General features: G+C 37.9%; 1 protein-coding gene across 1 annotated transcript in view; it reads right to left on the minus strand.

The window, feature by feature from the left end:
- The window catches only part of LOC124164452, a 43,040-nt gene extending 29,015 nt beyond the window's left edge, over nt 1-14,025 (minus strand). The window contains exon 1 of the mRNA XM_046541777.1: nt 11,237-14,025. Coding sequence (XP_046397733.1) covers nt 11,237-14,025 — 2,789 coding nt within the window. The remainder of the gene's footprint in view (nt 1-11,236) is intronic.
- Between the last annotated feature and the right edge of the window lie 11,402 nt (nt 14,026-25,427).

Raw genomic sequence — 25,427 nt, forward strand, 5'->3', positions numbered from 1 at the left:
AAATTTTATTGGTCTAACTGATATAGTTATGAAAATATATATATATTTGAATATTGCTACAATAATGGAATCAAATGAATAAAGTGACATCTGTATTGAAAAATACGCAATTCTATTCATGTTTTTATAATGTTATCCATTTCTGTTCATTCTATTGATCCAATATCTATTACTTTATCAACTATGCCCTTCGATGGTGATGATGTGGTATAGCAATTCGATATATTTTAAGGAAACGCAGTTTCGATATTTATCGTATGTGAGACTTCATAGACAACATATTTACCGCGTGCATTATGAGGAATACCAATATGTACCCATTTACCAAATTTCATTCACCTACCTCAAACACATATATCAAGTTATGTCAATATTCGTATTTGTTACAATAATCGAATTGAACTTTCGATTATACTGACATCTTTACAGTAAAATGCTCATAGCTATTGATTAGAGTTTCATTCTATGGTCATCCACTATCTATTACCTTATCAGGTATGCCCATGGATTTTAAATTCTATGTGCTATAGCAATTCGATATATTTTAAGGAAACGCAGATTCGATATATATCGAATGTGAAACAACATACAAAACATATTTTCCCTGTGCATTATGAGAAATGACAATGTGTACTTATTTACCAAATTTCATTCATCTACCTCAAATACGTATCAAGTTATGTCAACATTCGTATTTGTTATAATAGTCGAATCGAACATTCGATTATTCTGACAGCTGTACAGTAAAATGCTTATAACTATTGATTAGAATTTCATTTTATGGTCGTACACTATCTATTACCGTATCAACTATGCCGGTTGTTGCTAAATTCTATGTGGTATTGCAATTCGATATATTTTACGGAAACGCATAAACGATATATATCGAATGTGAGACTTCATAAGAAGCATATTTCCCCCGTGCGTTATGGGGACTACCAACATATACCCATTAACCAAATTTAATTCATATACCTAAAATGCTTATCAAGTTATGTCAATATTCGTATTTCTTATAATAATCGAATCGGAATTTCGATTATGCGGACGCTTGTAAGATAAAATTCGCAATTGAAATCATTCAGAATTAATTCTATTGTCATCCACAACAAAATCCAGCCTCAACTTTGCCCGTAGGTATTAAATCCTATGTGTTATAGCAATTCGATATATTTTAAGAAAACGCAGATTCGATATATATCGAATGTGAAACTACATACAGTAACTATTCTCAATGTACGTCAAGAGGATTACCAAGATGTACTCATTTACCGAATTTCGTTGGTGTAACGAAAATACTTATCAAGTTATGCCAATTTACTTATTTGGTATAATAATCGAACCGAACTTTCGATTAAATTGACACCTGTAAAGTGAAATGCGCAATTATATTCATTCAAATTTGATTCTCTAGTCATCCACTACATATTTCCTACTCAACTTTCCCCGTGGATGTTAAATCCTATGTGGTATATCAATTCGATATATATTTAGAAAACGCAGATTCGATATATATCGAATGTGAGACTACATACCGTACGTATTCTCACTGTACATCATGAGGAATACCAAGATGTACTCATTTACCAAATTTCGTTGCTGTAACAAAAATACTTATCAAGTTATGCCAATATACTTATTTGGTATAATAATCGAATCGAACTTTCGATTAAACTTACACCTGTAAAGTGAAATGTGCATTGCTAGTGTTAAAAATTCAATTCTTTGCTCATCGACTACATATTTCCTACTCAACTCTCCCCGTGGGTGTTAAATCCTATGTGATTTAGCAATTCGATGTATTTTAAGAAAAAGCAGATTCGATATATATCAAATTTTAGACTACATACAGTACCTATTCTCAAAGTACATCATGAGGAATACTAAAATGTACTTATTTACCAAATTTGGTTGGTTTACGATAAATACATGTCAAGAATTGCCAATTTACTTATTTGGTATAATAATCGAATCGAAATTTCGATAATACCGACACCTGTACAGTAAAATGCGCTAGGCTACTGATTCAAATAACCTTCTGTGGTCTTACACTGTAATATTCTCCCTAAACTTTGCCCGTGGATGTTACATCCCTCGTATTATAGCAATTCGATATATTTTAAGAAAACGCAGATTCGATATATATCGAATATGAGACAACATAGTAAACATATTTACACAATGCATTATGTGTAATACCAATATGTATCAATTCACTAAATTTCATTGGTATAACTGTAATACTTATTAAGTTATACCAATATTCGTATTTGCTATAATAATCGAATCGAATTTTCGATTATACTGACACCTGTACAGTAAAATGCGCAATGCTACTGATTTAATTAACCTTCTGTGGTCTTACGCTATAATATTCCTCCTCAACTTTGCCCGTAGATGTTAAATCCTATGTATTATAGCAATTCGATATATTTTAAGAAAACGCAGATTCGATATATATCGAATATAAGACTACATAGTAAACATATTTACACAATGCATTATGTGTAATACCAAGATGTATCAATTCACTAAATTTCATTGGTCTAACAGTATTACTTATTAAGTTATACAAATATTCGTATTTCCTATAATAATCGAATCGAACTCTCGATTATACTGACACCTGTTGAGTAAAATGCGCAAAGGTACTTATTCAAATTACCTTCTATGGTCATACACAATAATATTCCTTCTCAACTTTGCCCGTAGATGTTAAATCCTATGTATTATAGCAATTCGATATATTTTAAGAAAACGCAGATTCGATATATATCGATTGTGTGACTACATAGCAAACATATTTACACAACAGGTTGTGAGTAATACCAAGATGCATCAGTTTACCAAATTTCGTTGGCCTAACAAACATACTTACCAAGTTATTCCAATTTACGTATTTGGTAAAATAATCGAATCGAACATTCGATTAAACTGACACCGGTACTCTGAAATACGCATTTCTATTGGGTTATATTCCATTAGTATGTCATTCTTCATGTTATGCTGGCACAACCATCTCAAGCGATGGATAATCCAAAAAGTTATTAGCCTTCGATAATATTCAAGAAAACGTAGATTCGATATATATCGAAAGTTAACTCACCAACAGTAGTCATTTAAACATTGCTGTATGGAGAATACCAAGATGTACCGTTTTGCCAACTTTCATTTGTCTATCCTAAACACCAACAGAGTTATGTTCATTTGCTATTTTCAATGGCGGCATAGGGGACCCTAAGAGCCAATGGTCCTACCCATCCTGTATTCATATGCATATCCATATTCATGAGATAGCAGATATTAATTTGGAAACAATAGAAAAACGCATTTCGAAAAATGGACCGTGGTCTTTGGTTAAGAATCTCCGTATACATACCCAATGCAAGTTCCCAATGTCTACTGCCATGCTCCCTCCTATAAGGCGATGCGAGTTTTTCTTACCGAGTCCGACCACTTGCCGTTTGGCGGGGAGGAATGGCGGCGATCGCCGGGAAGCCAAAAAAATAATTTGGGAAAATTTCAAAATGAAATAAGTCATTAACTATTACGATACCTAATTAAAAAAGAAAACCCAAAGTCTAACGAATAGTTAGGCTTGTGCCAACAACTTCGCGAGCTACATAGCTTAAGTTTCGTTCGCCAGCTCTCAAATCGAAATCACATAAGGTCGCGTGTAAATCGATATCTCGAAATCGGCTCGACTTGGAAGCTTCTAACCCATGCCAAAAAAATCGGCCAAAAAACTAATGTTTCCCATTTGGATCTCGTCCGCGTGCGGCGATTTAAAGTGGGTCATATCGCGAATTTATTTTTTTTCCATAAGAGCCCATGTTAAAGTAGATCGATATATCTCGAAAAGTATCGCACTTTTTGGCATTTTCAGATTTTTTCTCCCGATGAATATTTTTTTAGTTTTACCACAATAAAACTCAGCTCGATCGGCCCGGTAGTTTGGGCTGCTAATTATGGTCAATCACGCAATTTTAATGAATTTCCAGCTTTAAATATATAACGAGTCGATTGGGCGCTTGAATTCATCAAGCGGGTAATTAGGGGGGGTGGAAACATAGTTGTGTCACATATTTTCGAGTCATGTGCCCATAAGTGGTTTAATATTCAAAAATTTCCCCGCCGTTTTTTGAAAGGGTAAGGAACTAAATTTTTCACTGTTAGAAATAATTGTTATTTTCAATGTGATTTTATTTGACGGATAATTGGTTCTTTGATCCATTAAGTTAACCATTGACACATAATGGGAATAAGGTTTTAAAAATTTCAAGAGAGTGTTGATTATGTGGTTATTTTTCCACTGTTAAAGTTCATAAGCATTGTGATAAGCCACTCTTGAAAATACAACGCAGATTCTTTAGATAAATATATAAAGATATTCCACTTGCAAAACGAATATCCATAATGCAGTTTGTAAAATACTGAATTGTAACGATTCCTCTAATTTCTTTGGTCTTAAAAAATAGTTATTCTCAAGATATTCCATTTTGAAAAAAAGATTTGGCATATTTTATATCATAATCGTATCGAATTATTAAGTATACTGACACGTGCATTGAAAATACGCAATCCGATTGATTTATTCCAATCTTTGATCATCAACACTAAAATTCCTGGTCGACTATGTACGTGCATGCAAAATCCTATGTTATAACGATTCGATATATTTTAAGAAAAAGCATATTCGATATGCATCAATCGTGAGACTACATGCAAAACATATTACCTTTGGGAATTGTGAGGAATACCAAGATGTACCAAGCACCAAATTTAATTGGTCCAACGGATATACTATTCAACTTGTGCCAATGTTATGTATTTGTTATAATAATCGAATCCATTCTTCGATTATACTGGCATTTGTATCGTTGAATCCGCAATGCTATTGATTTAACTTACAGTCTATGGCTATCTTCCACATAATTATATTGGTCAACTATGTCCTTGGATGTAAAATCCTATATGTTATAGCAATACGATATATTTTAAGAAAAAGTAGATTCGATTAATACCGAACGTGAGACTATACACAAAATATGTTTCATTTGGGCATTGTGAGGAATACCAAGATGTACCCATTTGCCAAATTTCATTGGACCAACGTATAAACTAATCAAGTTTTGCAAATTTGCGTATTTGATAGAATAATCGAATCGATCTTGCGATTACACTGCCATCTGTACTGTAAAATCCGCATGGCTATTGGTTTAATTTTCAGTCTGTGTGTCTACTATACAATACCTGGCCAACTATGCCCTTGGAAGTAAAATCCTATATGTTATAGCGGTTCGATATATTAGAAGAAAAAGCATTTTCGATATATATCGCACGTTAGACAACATACAAAGCATATTTCTGTTGGGCAGTGTGATGATTACCAAGATGTGCACATTCGCCAAATTTCATTGGTCCAACGGATATACTTTTCAAGTTATACCAATTTGTGTATATGCTATAATAATCGAATCGATTTTTCGATCATACTGACATCTGTACGGTTAATTCCGGAATCCCATTGGTTTAATTTTCAGTCTATGGGTATCTACTATTTAATACCTGGTCAACTATGCCTGTGGATGTAAAATCCTACATGTTATAGCAATTCGATATACTTTAAGAAAAAGGAGATTCGATATATATCGAATGTGAGACTACGTACAGAACAAATTTTCATTGGGCATTGTGAGGAATACCAATATGTACCCATTCACCAAATTTCATTGATCCAACGGTAAATCTATTGAAGTTATGCCCATTTACGTATTTGCTTTAAAATAATCGAATCGATTTTTCGATCATACTTACATCTGTACTGTAAAATCCGCAAGGCTATTGGTTTTAAATCCAGTCAATGGGTATCTACTATTTAATCCTTAGTCAACTATGTCCTTGGATGTAAAATCCTACATGTTATAGCAATTCGATATATTTTAAGATAAAGTAGATTCGATATATATCGAATGTGAGACTACTTACAAAATAAATTTTCATTGGGCATCGTAAGGAATACCAATATGTACCCAATCACCAAATTTCATTGATCCAACGGTAAATCTATGGAAGTTATGCTCATTTACGTATTTGCTATAATAATCGAATCGATTTTTCGATCATACTGACATCTGTACTGTAAAATCCGCAAAGCTATTGGTTTAAAATCCAGTCAATGGGTATCTACTATTTAATCCCTAGTAAATTATGTCCTTGGATGTAAAATCCTACATGTTATAGCAATTCGATACATTTTAAGAAAAAGTAGATTCGATATATATCGAATGTGAGACTACGTACAAAACAAATTTTCATTGGGCATCGTGAGGAATACCAATATGTACCCAATCACCAAATTTCATTGATCCAACGGTAAATCTATGGATGTTATGCCCATTTACGTATTTGCTATAATAATCGTATCGATTTTTCGATCATACTGACATCTGTACTGTAAAATCCGCAATGCTATTGGTTTTAAATCCAGTCTATGGGTATCTACTATTCAATCCCTAGTAAACTATGTCCTTGAATGTTAAATCCTACATGTTATAGCAATTCGATATATTTTAAGAAAAAGTAGATTCGATATATATCGAACGTGAGACTGAATACAAAACATACTACCATAGAGTATCATGAGGAATACCAAGATGTACCTGTTTACCAAGTTTCATTGGTCCAACGTACACACTTATCAAGTTATGCCAATTTGCGTATTTGCTATACTAATCGAATCGTACTTTAGACACTGCTGACATCTGTACTGTAAAATCCGCAATCCTATTGATATCCCTTCTATGGTCACTCCCTTATCCCTGCCTTCTCTAATATCCCCGCTTTCAAAATTTAGCCTATGTTCTTATATTGGTGACGTAATTGGACGGGATGCGTGTATTTCTTACGGGGGCCTAATACAAAAAGATATAAATTCAAATCGATGTATCTTCATTAGGAAACATAATTCATCTAAATAATTTATGTGTGCGCATAATTCATTTTTTTCCTTACATATTGTTAAAATTTTTATCTCCGTAACTATGTAAATAAGCCCAAAAAATGGCTCAATCGAATACAACCTTGTATCGATCATAACTTCGAGTCTAATCAATTGATTCGCCTGATTTAACTTTTGTCGGATGAATGACATTTTCAGTCGTATTTTGTAAGACATTCATGTTCAACACTTGATTAATAAAAAAGTTATTAGCGATTAAAGCGTATCCAAGGAGATTCGTATCGATATAACTCGCACATGAATCGATCGAGCGGAATGGTCATCATTGCAAAAGTTGACTATTTTAATAATATTATTACTCTGAAAATTTCATTCCTCTAGCTTAAACGGTTGCTAAGATATTCAAGATTGCATGCTCCACAAAAAAATGGCGACAATGATTTTTCGCTTGCAGGACATTTTTCGGAATTTAATTATGAATTAACCAAGAGGGTTACGGCGAAAGTAAGCTCAAACGTGAGGGTTCGGAGAACCCTCTAACGGTTTTTCTTAAAGATTCCAAATTTTCATATGGCACATGTCTCAACGCCGAAATCCAAGATTGAAAATTCGACCACCTCTACAATGGAAAGTCGAAATCGTTTATTCCTCGGAATTGTTTCGATATATGAAAATTTCGAGATAGCCAAAAAATCAACCAAAAAATCTAGTATCTTGCGTTTCAAGGAATTTGTCCTGTGATGATTGCAAGTTGGTCAAAAAAAATCCTAACGTAGTGCCATAAGAAAAGCATGGGGCACTTTCAAAAAATCATAAAAAATACTAAATATTAATTCATCGCATTGACAACCACACCAAAAAATCAACCAAAAAATCTAGTTTACTTCAAGGGAATCTCATGTTCCTCACATATTTAAAAATACATTAAAAAAGCGAAAAAGTTTTAGTCCCATAAGGCTCTCATGTTAATTCAAGTCGATATATCTCGAAAACTAATCGACTTTTTCAACTTTTCAGATTTTTCCTCCCGATGAATTTTTTTTTATTTTTACGTCCAATATTCCATATACCCACACATATCACAGTTTGGGCTACTAATTTGTATCAATCACACAATCAGTGAATTAGTTTGCAGCTATTATAGGGACGTTAACGAGTCGATAATGCTTGAATATATCAAGCAGGTGTGTAAAGGGTATTTGGACATGGTAGTGTCATATGAGATCTAGTATTGAGTCCATAAGCCATTCAAGTATTCTCATAAAAAGTCACCGAAACGGGTAGAAAAAGGTGAATGTGTATCGCATGACACGCTGAAAATGTTGAAAGGCTCCATTTCGTAGTAATTCATTGTTTATGGGAGTTCGGACACGAATATATTTAAGGATGTGTTTCAAGTAGAACTATCTCATGTGAGAAATGGCAAAAATAGTAAGACCTGAATACATTATATAGCTTCCAGATTCTATGTACTACGATCGAGTTCGGTTTTTTTAGACAGAATATCTTTCGAATATAATCTTAAGTATTAGGCAAAATGGAGTGGAAACGGAACACAATGAAGGAGAAGGAGCAATTTTCACAATTTTAAATATATTGGTACCAGCGAAACCGGTAGTACCAATAAATTTAAAATTGTTTAGATTGATCCTGCTTCTTCATTAGAAATTCTTTCGGTTAACTGTGGTTTTCCATGCTGACCCGTGAGGTACCACAAACAGCTCGTTAGGAACCCGTTTCCAGCATTCAAACAAATGAATATGAATACCGATGGCCGGTCCATCGCGCCAATGATTGCGGACCCCTTCTGTTTCACCAACTGACAGGATCCCCAATCATTGACGCCCTACTGCCACCATAATTAAGAGGCCTTCGAGACAGGCCCAATTACCCTAAAAATACTTTGCTGATTAACATTCATGATAAGATAGATACAATCAAATATTGCAGCAGAATTCTTTACTCATCCACATGATAACACAACTCCACAGTCCTGTGCAAGAAATTTTAATTTTTTTCCTTTTTTATTACATGCATAAAATAATAATCATTCTTGCTCTGAATAAATATGCATTCCCCACCAGCAATGCGGAACTTCCACGCATTTCAGTTAATGTCAAAATCATATTACTTAAGTCGTACCGGGGATAAGTAAGTTGATATAATGTAAATAAAATTAATAACACCGTACTCCAAAGAATCTCCTCTTGGAGCCCATGCAATAATATATCATGCTAGGTGCTTCTTATTAGAGAGTCGACATACATCATATGGTGTACTAATATATTTTCTACTCTACAATTATTAATTTTCCATAATACCGGTTTGAATATAATTTTGATTTTGGTTTCTGTTTTCCATAACATGCATTAATCACTATTTCTTCATAGTGTGTTAAAAAAAATGACCTCCAGTCATGCGGAACTTCGAAGTTTTCGAAGTTATACGGAAATAATGAAATAATGTGATGGAAAAACAAAGTTCATTTTGATCAAACAACATGCAATACTAAAATATTAATATACTATTTTTGTATTTTAGTTTTTTCATTTTTTTGGGTTTTTGTATTTTTTAAAATTAAAACGACTACTGTTTCTACCTACGAATTACGAAACTAATCCCCCCCATTTCCCTAGTCTTCAATCTTCTTGGATACCTCTCTCTCTCTGCGGTGGAAACACCCGTGGTGCCTTCTCCCCCCTACGCCGGAGACCAGCCGTTCACAGCGTCCTAATGGGTCTCCGTAAAATATAGAACGATTAATATGGAAGGCAAGTAGGGTCACCACAAACCCTATCCCTATGGCCAGTACTCGGCCTTCACATGTCCCTACTCTACAATCTTCTTGGTGACCAACTCTTTCGAGCGAGGATAAGGTCACCCTAAGCACCTCAAAGCGTAGACATGGAAGGCATTCTCGTACTTCTCGTAGCAATCCTACACAACTCAGCGAAGCGCATGTTTATGGATTCGGATAGTGAATACGCAGGTGGATGGTCTTCTTTTTCTCGTACTAAATCTTCGAGGATGATGCGGGCAAAATGAGGGCACTCTTTCAATGTTCTTTCTTCAATAACAAAAATTTTTACTTCTGTCTTCTGCTCTTCGAGACCTTCCCAAGGCTATATACTATTTCCCATGGGAGAAAACAATGCTACTTTGGTCTTTGCCAGGAATGAATAAATTTTCATTGGCATTCATTTACTGCGACGCCTTCATTGGACACCGGTTCCCGATTACTTGAATTCTATATTATTTCTGTTAAAAGCATTTTTAAACCGTGAATTACGCGAGGAAATAGTCACCGTGACCATAAAATGTTAGCGTCGCTGTTTTGTTTCTATTTGAGTGAACTTTTTCAAAAATTACATGTTTTTCCCGGACAAACGTAACGATCGTGTTCATGTATCTAATAGTTCTTTCATAACGATATTAATTGTGTGGGCCCTGTCATTACTTACTCTGTTTTCGGTTACTAAGACTTTCACGTCGTTCACTGATCTAACGCGGCCTAGAGCAACGTACAACTGACCGTGAGAAAATACATCACTCCTCAAATCGACGCCTACTTTTTCCAGGGTCTGGCCTTGAGACTTATTTATAGTGACTCCGTACGCCACTTTTAAAGGAAATTGTTTACGGATCATTTCTATCCCTGAATTTGAAACGGCAAATTTAAAAGGTATTCTAGGGATCATTACAGTGTCTGTCGCATTCGGAATTCTAGCTTCAATGAATCGCCGGGATATTTTTTCTACGATAACTTTCGTCCCGTTAACTAAACGATCTTCGAAGCTGATGTTTCTAATCAATATGGCCACGCAGCCAACCTTCAACTCTAAAATGTGATCAGGGACACCCGAGTGACTTATAGCGTTGAGAACGTCGGTATGTATTAATGTGTTATCCACCGCCCCCGCGCACGGTGGTGTGCTATCGGCGCTGCACAGGCGAACAATTTCTCCCGGTATCATGTCCAATACGAATCTATTTATTTCCGAGATGTTATGATTAGTCCCCGACAGAATGGCGCGGTTACAGCATAGGGCTGGATTACTTAAAACATCAGCGGGATACACGAAATCTATAAGCTCCTGCAATGATGTTGTGAATGAAATACTACCGAGAGGAATAGTTAGATATTCCCCCATGGCTACGGTTGGGACTCTATCTTCCCCGACAGCAAGAACGAACTTCGAGTACGCACGATCGTCTCGAGAGCGAAGAATGGAACGGAGTTTTTTCTTAATAATCATAGGCCATAATACGGATGACTTAAGGGAAGCGTCGATTATGTCGGCCTTTGACCCATCAGGAATAATAGGCGGTATTTGTCTGAAATCGCCGGCTAGCACTACAACTTTCCCCCCGAACGCCGCTTCCACCTGACAAATATCCCTCAATGATCGGTCGAGAATGTTTATTGTGTTTTTGTGTGACATGGGCGCCTCATCCCAAATGATTAGCGAAGCCCTACGTATGAGATCGGCCCTCTGGCTCCCTCCGGTAATGCCGCACGGTGCATTCGGGTCGTCCGTGTCTAGCGGTAATTGAAACATTGAATGCGCGGTGATACCCCCTTGGTGATTCAAAGCAGCTATTCCCGTTGAGGCTGTACATAACACGATGGCGCCCTCTGCACGCATCCTAGCCGTCAGGTGATTTAAAACCACGGTTTTCCCCGTCCCGCTTGGCCCGTCAATAAAAAATACTCTATCCCTCATCTGACCATTCCTAACGGCGGTGATTACGGCGTCGACAACGCTAAGCTGTTCCTCGGTCAGCTTGGGACGCCACTCCTCAACTGCCCTGGCGGCGTCCTCGGGATTCCATCGTACCTCTTCTCGACCGACTTCCGTAGTTACGTCTTCGACCTCAGGAAGACCCATGTCCCTCAAACATCTTCCGTGAGGACGAAGCATGTGATCTATATCGCATAGGGCGTGATGATAGGCCGCTCTTTCGTCTAAACGTCCCGTGTAGTCCTCGCTCAGGGGGCCCTTGAATCTTTCCCAAAGAACGGCTGCGGGAGCACCAAACATAATTACGGCGAAGAAGAGTTGTCGCAGGGCTCTTCCCGTCTTAAAAGTCGCAGCCTCTTCTAGCGCGTGTCCGTATTCGTCTAGTTCGTCGAGCAACCCTCTTGCCATTGCCGCTTCTTGAAAAGATCCGTAGGTAACGGCGTCTACGGTGCGCAACTCCTCGTAACTCCTACACGGGAATCGCGCCAGGAGCATTCTCAGAAAAAACAATTCCCCCAGCGTGGGGGAGAGCCACCTAAGTCGAGCTACGTTGCTCCCACGCTGTCGCTTATGAATAAAATGATTACCATCGTCGAAAGGAATGCTCCCTGGCTTAGCGGTCGTATCCACTACGTACTGTTCGTAAAAATCTATTAACGTCAACGGCGTGAATTCTGGATCTTCCGGCCTATTCAAATACAACGTCAACTTGGATTTGCTCCTCTGAAGCGCCTCCCTCTCCTGTCCTGGGCGGAATATAACGTTATCCTGCTGAGGGAGATGGATTGGTAAATTTAACACGGTCGGTTCCCGGCAACTGACGTCATATTCTAATATACGCCATAAGGCCTCGCAGGCACTGATGTATCGGAGGTTGGCGTAGTTTTCAACTTCGTCCATCGTCTGGTCCTCTACGATCGCTACTCTCGCGCGGTCCGGTCCCTTGTTAATATATTTAAACAAATACTTGACTACTCTTTGACTCGTGGCCACTTCGAGGTTACAGTGGCATTCCATTAGGAGGAGAACGGCAGGATTGTAAGGAACGATCCACTCATCCGTGACGACCCGGTTCCTTCCCATCTCGACGGTCCTATCGCAAGGTCTACGGTAAAGAATGAACCCTCTCCGGTCGGCGTGAGTGACTTCGTTTGCCGACCGTGGGTACCGCTTCGAGCATTTCCCGGTTTCCCTGTCCATGCACGGTGCATTCGGGTTATTAATGCCGCATGGTCCGTGTACCATGTTCTGAAGGACCAACGTGTGAAGTCGGCCATTCGCCTCCTCTCTCGGTGGAATGGTGGCCCTAACAAAAGAATCTATCTCATCTGATTGCGTGGGGCCTCCTCCGGCGACTCGAAAAGCGATGTGTGCGTGGGGAAGGCCACGCTTCTGAAACTCTATCACGTAAAGAATGTAAATTAGCTCCCCGAAAATAACGCCGTTCCTAATGCCATTGAGAAGTTTACGAAGCTTCTCCTGAAACACTCTCACGCATAAATCTGGCCGATCCACGGCATTCTCACCCGGGTTTAGGCTATTTTTAATTTCGACCCAGGACGGATTACAGGTAACGGTAAGAAAAAAACTGGGTTTCCCTTTCCTCGAAACCAGCGCCATTGCATCAAGATAACGTATCTGCATGTAGCGCGGACTGTTGGTGAACGTCGACGGCAGGTACACCTTCCCTGGCACAATGTCTCCCTCAGCGGCAATTGACTCGTCCAGCTCCTGTCTCGAGGCGATTCTCAAAATGTTACGCTGATTATGCTTAACGTATTGCAGACGCGCCTCTTCTGCGCGGCACCACATGTCTACGAAATACTCCTGAGAAAGCCGACGCAAAAACGTGAATCTTGGCTCTGAGAGGAGAAGTTTCCTATAATATTTAACCTGAGTTATTTTATTACCCGTACGATCGCGCAGGTCGGGTGACCATCCGGATGACGCATGTGGGAATATAAGAGGATACTGCAACGCCTCGTACGTCTCACTCAAATAATGTACCTGATGGGGTTTCGCCTCTCCTTTTTTCCATACAACGACCTGATGCGGATGATACTCGAAATTTGTGCTCAAGATGCCAGCTATCTCATTCGTCGCGGGTGCATCTCCAATTATCGGTCCATCGGTCCTCCTTGAGGTCTGTTTAAAAACCAAGTGCGCCGACTCGGAGACATGATTATTTAGATTCCGCAGGTCTGCAATTAGGCGGTTGACCTGACCTAGGTATTCCATGACGTCATTGACCACGTCCTGCCTCAATTCTATTTCCCTCGCCAACCTGAGTCGCTCCTGCGGGTCCTCTACGTATAACGCCATATTATTTTTCTCCCCTTTCCAGCTCAAATCGAATACGCGGTGGTAAATCCTACCCTGAATCTTTACAAAGGCAACACCTGCGTCGGGATTTTGAAATTTACCACTAACCCCCAAAGCGGAAAAAGCAAAAAAGTTGTTGAAAGCCCGCGCGTTTTTAAGAAAATAATTATCGGAATAAAAAGGAGCCTCAAGTTGTGGTAAAGCATTCACTACGTAATCCCCGCCCCCACAGCACCATTTAGCCCTTTTAGATTCCTCAAGGAAGAGTGCGGCCCTACAGGACGGACAACGGAAAATCATTTCTGACCTTAAGGACTCAACTTGCAGTCCGAGGGATGGTATATGCTCTAGAGCTTCGCCAGGAAGATTTCCTAGGCACAATACGTGTGACAACGCTGGACCGGCATACCCTCGTATTAAGTTGCGGACACGGGTGTTCACATTCCTGTAAAAACGGTTGTTGGCCTCCCGGTGTATTTCAGGGTTAGCTACATTATATCGCTGAGAGGCCTCAGTGCGAGCATCAGGGTTTGCCTCTACGTAACGCTGCTCGGCCTGTCTATGAACCTCCGGATTGGCCGCCTGATATCGCTGTGACGCTGCCCTTTGGATTTCTGGATGCTGTGCCCTATGTCGCTTAACAGCCTCTCGATGTGGAACGGGGTTATTAGAGGCATACTTCTTAGATGCTACATTGCTTTGTTGTGAGCGAGTGAGACTGGAAGTTTTCGGCCTACCTCTCTTCCGTTTGCACGGCCTACCACGCTTTTTTGGAGGGACACCTTAAAACGAAATTAAAAATATATTATTCTATGCATACTTTATTTAGGGATTAAGTACGTAACATAATAAATGGAAAAGAGAAATAGGCATATTTCTGGGAAATAAATATTGTAAAAACTGAGCATGAAAATGATCATGTGTTGAAAAATAATATTTTTCGGGCATAAAATAATATTATGTCAAATGAAAAGACATTAAATATAACTACTAACAATATTGAATGAGAAAAATTACCTGACGTCAAGGGCTCAAAATCAGCGACGGAAGAGCCATCAGAATCCGACGAAGTGGAATCATAGTACCGGGTAGTATGTACTGGTCTGATACCTGATTTGAGGAAATAGCAACTGATGTGAAAAAAGAGCTTGGTATTTGATGTCTAAATATAATAAATGCGATTTTTAAGATTGATTTATTACATTGAAATTAATTAAAACATGGCGCTTCGGTTCCGTGACTTGACGTAAAGCGTAGTATCACACATTAAAAAAGATAGCATAAGTTAATACACCGACTCAGATAATCATTCATTATCAATTTTTCATGGTTAAAAATGGTCAAATATTATCATTGCCTCAAAAACAGAATATAACGCGTGAACAAAGGTTATAGCTTTGCGCTACCATCAGTATAAAAATGAAGGGAGTCGGCAATACCGTCGTCTGGAGTATCTGTCAATCGCAGTGTCTCGGTGCGAATTGAATAATAGAGAGAAATAAGTTTCAACTGTCAACTTTGACAGAATAATTAAATCAATTATTCTCACGACAACCCTTCGTTCGTCGGGCCTGACGGCGGGCTGGCAACCCCGGCCGGAGTCAATGGCGTAGCCAAGAATTTCGTTGTGGGGGGGGTCCAAATCCACGGGTGAAATTTTTTTAAAACAGGGTACAATGTAATGGCTTTAAAGTAATTTTAACACTTTTTATATTCGAAAATACTTAATTTGTTTCATAAATATTTTTTTAAATTCATGATTTTACAATGTTTTGTTTTCTCTTATGAAGGAAAATGATTGTACTTTCATATTTCCGGGGGAGGCGGGGATGGGGGGCGCACCCCCGCACCCCCTGGCTACGACGGGGAAGCGGACGTCCCGCAGTGTTACCTGATTTGAGGAAGTAGGAACTGATTTGAAGAAAGAGCTTAGAATTTGAAGTCTAAATATAATATATGCGATATTTAAGCTTGATTTATTACATTGAAATTAATTAAAACATGGCGCTTCGGTTCCGTGACCTGACGTAAAGCGTAGTAACATATATTAAAAAAGATAGCATAAGTTAATGAAACCGACTCAGATAGTCATTCATTATCAATTTTTCATGGTTAAAAATGCTCAAATATAATTATTGCCTCATAAAGAGAATATTACGCGTGAACAATGGTTATAGCTTTGCGCTACCTTCAATATAAACACGTGAGGAGTCGGCAATACCGTCGTCTGGAGTACCTATCAATCGCAGTGTCTCGGTGCGAATTGAACAATAGTGAGAAATAAGTTTCAATTGTCAACTTTGACAGAATAATTAAATCAATTATTCTCACGACAACCCTTCGTTCGTCGGGCCTGACGGCGGGCTGGCAACCCCGGCCGGAGTCAATGGCGTAGCCAAGAATTTCGTTGGGGGGAGTCCAAATCCACGGGGGGAATTTTTTTTAAAACAGTGTACAATGTAATGGCTTTAAACTAATTTTTACACTTTTTGTATTCGAAAATACTTAATATTTTAAATAAATATTTTTTAAATACATGATTTTACAATGTTTTGTTTTCTCTTATGAAGGAAAATGATTGTACTTTCATATTTCCGGGGGAGGCGGGGAAGGGGGGCGCACCCCCGCACCCCCTGGATACGAAGGGGCAGCGGACGTCCCGCAGTGTTACCTGATTTGAGGAAATAGCAACTGATTTGAAGAAAGAGCTTGGTATTTGAAGTCTAAATATAATATATGCGATTTTTAAGATTGATTTATTAAATTGAAATTATTTAAAACATGGCGCTTCGGTTCCAAGACCTGACGTAAAGCTTAGTAACATACATTAAAAAAGGTAGCATAAGTTAATGAAACCGACTCAGATAGTCATTCATGATCAATTTTTCATGGTTAAAAATGCTCAAATATTAGTATTGCCTCAAAATCAGAATATTACGCGTGAACAATGGTTATAGCTTTGCGCTATCTTCAGTATAAACACGTAAGGAGTCGGCAATACCGTCGTCTGGAGTATCTATCAATCGCAGTGTCTCGGTGCGAATTGAACAATAGTGAGAAATAAGTTTCAATTGTCAACTTTGACAGAATAATTCAATCAATTATTTTCACGACAACCCTTCGTTCGTCGGGCCTGACGGTGGGCTGGCAACCCCGGCCGGAGTCAATGGCGTAGCCAAGAATTTCGTTGTGGGGGGGGGTCCAAATCCACGGGGGAAATTTTTTTAAAAACAGGGTACAATGTAATGGCTTTAAACTAATTTTAACACTTTTTATATTCGAAAATACTTAATTTGTTGCATAAATATTTTTTTAAATTCATGATTTGACAATGTTTTGTTTTCTCTTATGAAGGAAAATGATTGTACTTTCATATTTCCGGGGGAGGCGGGGAAGGGGGGCGCACCCCCACACCCCCTGGCTACGACGGGGCAGCGGACGTTCTGCAGTGTTACCTGATTTGAGGAAGTAGCAACTGATTTGAAGAAAGAGCTTCGTATTTGAAGCAGTGGCGGATACAGAGAAAATTCAAGGGGGGGGCGCAAAAGACATCTTGAGTTACATTTACTTCTATCGCAATAAAAAATAATCAAGTCACATGCAGAGCTTCAGAAATTTTAACTAAAGTGATTTAACACACATTCAAGACAATGCCATCTTATGATATAAAAAAGTTAAAATTATGGTTCTGCTATGTTTGGCAATACGGGTGGCCCCGCAAAGGGGGGGCGCGCGCCCCCTTCGCCCCCCATCTGTATCCGCCACTGATTTGAAGTCTAAATAACTAACACCAAAATTCGCAATGCGTTCATAATAAAAAAATTCCACTCCACGATAACATTTCCATTGTTAATTATCTTAGTAACACTTCGTATTCATTGATTCATGCATTTTGTATGGGTGTCTGTAAATGCAAACAAATCATGCAAAACATTCTTGGCATGAAGTATACTTATAAAGACTGAAAACACAATATGTGTGCCGTTAAACAAACGAAGACGTAACGGACTTTTACATGAAACGCCACACAAAACGAACCAAAAAATGATGACGGAATTCCAATGAACACGGATTTGTGAGTAATTAATATAAATACACGAATAACATAAGTCACACGACGCATCCCCTTGATGTAACACTTTAATTTACCGTCACAACGAAGTTTAAATCTTAAGCAGTCGCTAACTCGTCACGAAAACTTAGGCTTAAAATATGTTCATTAAATTTCTCTCTAAACATTCATCTTCGTTGGTCAAAACCGCACGGAATAATATATCGCCTGTGCGCGGCACTAAAATTCCCTCGTAGCGCTTGCAAATATTTATATATTTGACAAACAATCAACAATAGAAATATTTATAGCATCGGCAAATAAATTATAACATCGAAAAATTATAGAAAGAAAGCTCGACTTACCGCTTGGCCCAGGTTGTTGTGATGCCATGTTGAATTTCGTAGCGGGACCACGCGCAGCAAAATTAATCCCGTTTGCAAAAGACACTAATTATTAAATAAAACCACAACTTCTCAAAGGGCGAAATAAGATAATAGTCTTGAAGATGATAGCACGTATTTGTAGAACAACCACAAGGTATTATAACTCTCACAGGAAAAAAGCTGACAGAAAACGTTAATCACGTCCATCAACTATGGGAATCCAGGCTGTTATAATGAGAACACGTGTCTCAACAGGTAAGCGTAAAAGGGTTCACACGACCGTTTCCACGGCTTTCAAATGCCTGGCCCCCACGCGCGCAACGAATTCTGGTCCGTCCCTGCTAATGCAGCTGTCCTCTTCTCACCCTCCTTCTCAATATCAATCCCGCTATTTCCCCTCCCATCGCGTCAACGCGTGTCAGCGCCGGAAAGCCAGGTCCCTTCTCCCCACTCCTACCATCGACTCTCCCTCCCTCCTCCCGCTTCTCCCCCCTCTCAATGCCCGCTGCCCAATAAGCCACATCCATTTCTCCCCCACTCCACCGCCCGCCGGAGAGAGGAACACTCTCCCCCTCCATATTCTCCCGTCTTTGGACGGACCACCTGCGGGCAATGCAAACTCAAATACCGAACCCCGAGTTGAGGAGATCTTAAAACAATATCGCCACCATGCGTTGGTCGTTGGCAACAGTGTGAGAAAATTATTTCGACGGAATGCAGCCGGCCCGTGTGCGAACCACAAAATAAGTCTTTAATACATGGTATCAATATTTGTATCGAATGCAACACCAACCTATATATTTTCTTTTCTTCATGAAATCCGTTTAAGAGTTAAGCGATTGTCATTAGCACTTCTTATTGTAACATATTCACCAGTCATTGTACGTGATTATATACAATAATATTAGCAGAGATCATGTAAAGAACATGGCATTTTATCCACTATGTAATGGAATATTTACCTTGGGAAACAATATATATACGATTGGTTTTAATTTGCCGGAAATGGTAAGTAAAACGCTCCGTACCTATCATAATAGAAGGAGAGGCTAATACGTTATGAGTGCAAACGGAAGTATGAAATGGATTCTCAGGAAATCAATCCGAGCTAAGTAAGCTAATGCAATTTTGTATTAACATCGCTGTAAATTGATACACATTCATAATGAAAACGTACCTAATAAAAGGAAATGCGTGCCACCGGTAGCATGAAGCTACGATAATAACGCCAACAGGTAAAGTTTTTTAACAGCAGCGAAAAAATCATAAACGCTTATGTTGATGACTACAAATTAACAGAAAACAGTCCAACTTCAGTTGGAATTATTGCATACACGATGACTATATCTGTTTTTCCGTTGTTTGTTGATTTACCTCCACATTTGCGGAAGCGGATGGCGCTCGATATTTATCCATTGTCCTATCTTTACCATGTTATTTCGATAATGCTAATAACTCGGAATGTAATCGACACACGAAAATTCCGAGGTAGTCGAAAAATCAGACTAAAAATTGGAGACAACATATTACGCGGAGATCGTCCTACTACCGTAAAAAGCGGGTCAAAAAAATTTCAAAGTTGGCCCATAAGAAAAGCACTATCGATAAAAAAATAATTTCGACAAACATCGAGAGAGATCGTAGAATGGTTGAGACACCAAAAAATCATTCAAAAAATCTAGTTTACGTCAGTGGGAGATGATAACCCTAAGATGCCTAATTACGGCGTAATTAAGGAAAAAGTTTTAGTCCCGTAAAGCTGCCATGTTAATTCAAGTCGATATATATCGAAAAGTATCGCACTTTTTCGAATTTTGAGATTTTTCCACGCGATGAATTTTTTTTTTAATTTCACCACAGAAAATTTCATCTCGATCGGCCCGGTAGTTAGGGCTGTGAATTTGTATCAATGAATAAGTCACCAATATATTTTAAGAAAAGGCAGATTCGATATATATCGAATATGGGACTACGTGCAAAACATATTTGTATAGGGAATTATAAGGAATATCAACATTAACCCATTCACAAAATTTCATTGCTCCAACGGAAATACTTATAAAGATATGCCAAATTACATATTCGGTAAAATAATCCAAGCGAACTTTCGATTATACTGACATCGGTGCTATGAAATACGCATGTCATTTGCTTTTTTCCCATTGGTTGGTCGTTTCACATGTTATGCAGGCACAACTATCCCCGGAGAAGAGTATTCCAATAAGTTAGCGGCAATCGATAAAATTCAAGAAAACATAGTTTCGATATTTATCGAAATTGATGGACTTTAATGGACTAAATATTAAAGGGTCATATTAAAAATACAATGATGTACCTATTCGCCAAAATTCATAGGCCTAAGTGTGATACTTTGGAAGTTATGCTCATTTCCGTTACAGCATTGCGGTAAATTCACCTTCTAAGCCTATGGCCAATGCCAATGGGAAATCCGTATAGAAAACAAATGACTGTTGCATATGCGATACCTATTACGTAATAAAAAAATCAATACTTAAAAAGTTAGGCGGTGAGGCTTTACTGGGAATAGTCCTATGTTAGCCCTCCGCAAATTTCACCCGCCTAAATACATGAATGGGATAGGGAAATACGTGCATTTCTTCCGGGGACCGACCACCGCTTGTTTGGCGGGGAGGAATGGCGGCGATTGCCGGGGGCTAAAAAAAATAATTTGGATAAATTTCAAAATGAAAAAATTCATTTACTATTACGAAACCGAATTAAAAAAGAAAACCCAAAGTCTACCGAGTAGGTAGGCTTATGCCAACAACTTTGCGAGCTAGATAGCCTAATTTTCGTTCGCCAGCTCTCAAATCGAAATTTTTCGATTGTCCTATCTTGACCATGTTATTTCGATAATGCTAATAACTCGGAATATATTCGACATACGAAAATTCCGAGATAGCCAAAAAATCAGGCTAAAAATTAAAAACAATGTATTAGGCGGCGAACGTCCAACTACTTTTGCATGTGGGTCAAAAAAAATTCCAAAGTTGGTCCATAAGAAAAGCATTGTCGATTTTTAAAAATTATTTCGACATTGATCGAGAAAAATACGCAAAAATTTAAGGTATCAAAAAATTGACCAAAAAATCTAGTTTACGTCAGTATGAATTGATTACTCCGAGACGCCTAGTTATGTCATAATTAAGGAAATAGTTTTAGTCCCTTGGCGCTTGATTTCTTCAAGCGTGTTAGTGAAAGGTGTGGAGATAGTGTTGTGTCACAAGAAGCTTAGTCCGGGGTCCATAAGTTGTTAAAATGTTCGAAAATTCCACCATGTCAAGTTGAAGTAATTCGACATAAATTATGAAAACGCATAATCAATATATATCGACAGTTAGCCCATTACCTTCATTGTTTTCTATTGGGAAGTAAGTGGTATACCAACACGTACCCACACTACAAATATCATTGTTCTAACTGAAATAGTTTTGAAGATATGTCAATTTGATTATTAGCTACAGTAATGCAATCGAACTTATGAGTAAAGTTACATCTGTGTATAAAAAATAGGCAAATGATTTCATATTTTCAGTATGTTACTCATTTCTATTCATTCTATCCATCCACTATCTATAACCTTCTAAACTATGCTCGTGGCTGCTAAATTCTACGTGTTATAGCAATTCGATACATTTTAAGGAAGCGCAGATTCGATATATGTCGAATGAGAGATTACATACAAAACATTTTTCATATGTGCATTAAGAGGAACACCAATATGTACCCATTTACCAAATTTCTTTGATCTACCTGAAATACTTATCAAGTTATATTAATATACGTATTACCCGTAAAATCGAATCAAACTTACGATTATACTGACATCTAAACAGTGGAATACTCATCGCTATTGATAAGAGTTTCCTTCTATGATCATCAAATATCTATTATCATCACAACTTTGCTCGTGGATTCTAAATTCTATGTGATATAGGTTTTCGATATATTTAAAGGAAAAGAGGATTCGATATATATCGAATTTGAGATAACATACAAAACATATTTCCCCTTCCCGTTATGTGGAATACCAATATGTACCCATTTATCAAATTCCATTCATCTACTTCAAATACTTCTCAAGTTATGTCAATATTCGTATTTCAGATAATAATCGAATCGAACTTTCGATTATACTGACATCTGCATGGTAAAAATCTCATAGCTATTGTATCGAATTTTATTCTATGGTCATCCACTATCTATTACCATAAAAACTATGCCCGTGGATGCTTAATGTTTACGTGGTAATTCAATTCGATACCTTTGAAGAAAACGCAGATTCGATATATATCGAATGTGAGACGACATAACAAACGTATTTCCGCTGCTCGTTATGTGGACTACCAATATGTACCCATTAACCAAATTTCTTTCATCTACATCAAATACCTCTCAAGTTATAATAATATTCGTATTTCATAAAATAATCGAATCGAACTTTCGATTACACTGACATCTGTACGGCAAAAATCTCGTAGCTATGGATTCAAAATTCATTCTATGGTCATTCACTTTCTAATACCATAGCAACTATGCCCGTGGATGCTTAATGTTTCATGGTATAGCAATTCGATACATTTGAAGAAAACGCGAATTCGATATATATCGAATATGAAACGACATACAAAACGTTTGTCCCCTGTGCATTATGTCAAATACCAATATGTACCTATTTACCAAATTTCATTCATCTACCTGAAATACTTCTCAAGTTATGTCAAAACTCGTATTTCGTATTATAATCGAATTGAACTTCGATTATACTGACATCTATATGGTAAAAATCTCATAGCTATTGAATCGAATTTCATTCTATGGTCATCCACTATCTATTACTATCACAACTATGCCCGTGGATGCTTAATTTTACGTAGTATAGCAATTCGATACATTTGAAGAAAACGCAGATTCGATATATATCGAATGTGAGTCGACATACAAAACGTATATCCCCTGTGTATTATGCCAAATACCAATCTGTGCCTATTTACCAAATTTCATTCATCTACCTGAAATACTTCTCAAGTTATATCAATATTCCTATTTCTTACCATAATCGAATCGAACGTTCGATTATTCTGACATATGTACGGCAAAATGCTCATAGCTATTGATTCGATATTCATTCTATGGTCATCCACTATCTACTACCATCGCACATATACCCCTGAGTGCCGAATCGTATGTGTTATAGCAATTCGATATATTTAAAGAAAACGCAGATTCGATATATATCGAAAATGGGACTACATGCAAAACATATTTCCCCATTGCATTATGAGGAATACCAATATGTACCAATTTACCAAATTTCATTCATCTACCACAAATACTTGTCAAGTTATCTCAATATTCATTTTAGTTAAAATAATCGAATCGAATAATTCGATTATACTGACATAGGTTCTCGGAAATACGCATGTCATTTATTTTTTTTTCCATTGGTTGGTCGGTTCACATGTTATGCCGGCACAACTATCCCCGGAGATGAGTATTCCAATAAGTTATTAGCTTTCGATAAAATCCAAGAAAACGTAGTTTCGATATATATCGAAAGTAATGGCCAGTACTGGACTACATTTTATATGGTCAAATGCACAATACAATGATGTACCGTTTCGCCAAATTTCATAGGCTTAGGTGAATTACTTTGGAAGTTATTCGCATTTCCGTTTCACCATAGCATCAAAGTCACCTACTAAAGCAAGGGCCCATGTCAATGCAAAATTCGTATACATAACAAATGAGTGTCGCCTATGCGATACTGGTACGTAATGAAAAAATCAATACTTTAAAAATTTATGCCGTGAGGCTTTACTGGGTATAGTCCTATGATAGCCCTCCGCAAATTTCACCCGCCTAAATACATGAATGAGATAGGGAAATGCGTGTATATCTTACGGGCATCGACCACCGCCCGTTTGGCGGGGAGGAATGGCGGCGATTGCCGCGGGCTAAAAAAAATAATTTGGGAAAATTTCAAAATGAAAAAAATCATTTACTATTACGAAACCTAATTAAAAAAGAAAACCCAAAGTCTAACGAATAGTTAGGCTTGTGCCAACAACTTCGCGAGCTAGATAGCTTAATTTTCGTTCGCCAGCTCTCAAATCGAAATTTTTCGATTGTCCTATCTCGACCATGTTATTTCGATAATGCTAATAACTCGGAATGTAATCGACGTTTGAAATTTTTGAGATAGCCGAAAAATCAGGCTAAAAATTAGAAAAAATGTATTAGGCGGCGAACGTCCAACTACTTTTGCAAGTGGGTCAAAAAAAATTCCAAAGTTTGCCCATAAGAAAAGCATTGTCGATTTTTAAAAATTCATTCCTTAACGATCGATAGATTTGTGCGAATGATCGAGGATCCAAAAAATCAACCTAAAAATCTAGTTTACGCCCAAGGGAGAAAATTGCCCAGAGACACTTATTTACGACGATATTACGGAAAAAGTTTTAGTCCCATAAGGCTGCCATGTTAATTCAACTCGATATATATCGAAAAATATCGCACTTTTCGGAATTTTGAGATTTTTCCTCCCGATGAAATTTTTTTTAATTTCACCACCGAAAATTTCAACTCGATCGGCCCGGTAGTTTGGGCTGTGAATTTGTATCAATCAATAAGTCATCAATCCGAATGCAGCTTTAATATATCCAACGAGTATATAATGCTTGAATTCTTCAAGCGTGTCGTGGTGGGTAAGGAGATATGGTGGTGTCATAAGAGTTTTGGTCTTGGGTCCATAAGTTGTTGAAAAGTTCGAAAAATTCACCATGTCAAAGGTAAAGCCGTTCGATTAATTTTAAGAACACTCTCATTTGATATTATTCGGAACTTAGCCCATTGTCTTTATTAATTTCTATTTGACAGCAAGTGGAATACTAATATGTACTCACACACGAAATTTCATACCTCTAACTGAAATAGTTATTAAG

Source organism: Ischnura elegans, chromosome 8 (assembly GCF_921293095.1).
Source record: "Ischnura elegans chromosome 8, ioIscEleg1.1, whole genome shotgun sequence".
Taxonomy (NCBI): Eukaryota; Metazoa; Arthropoda; class Insecta; order Odonata; family Coenagrionidae; genus Ischnura; species Ischnura elegans.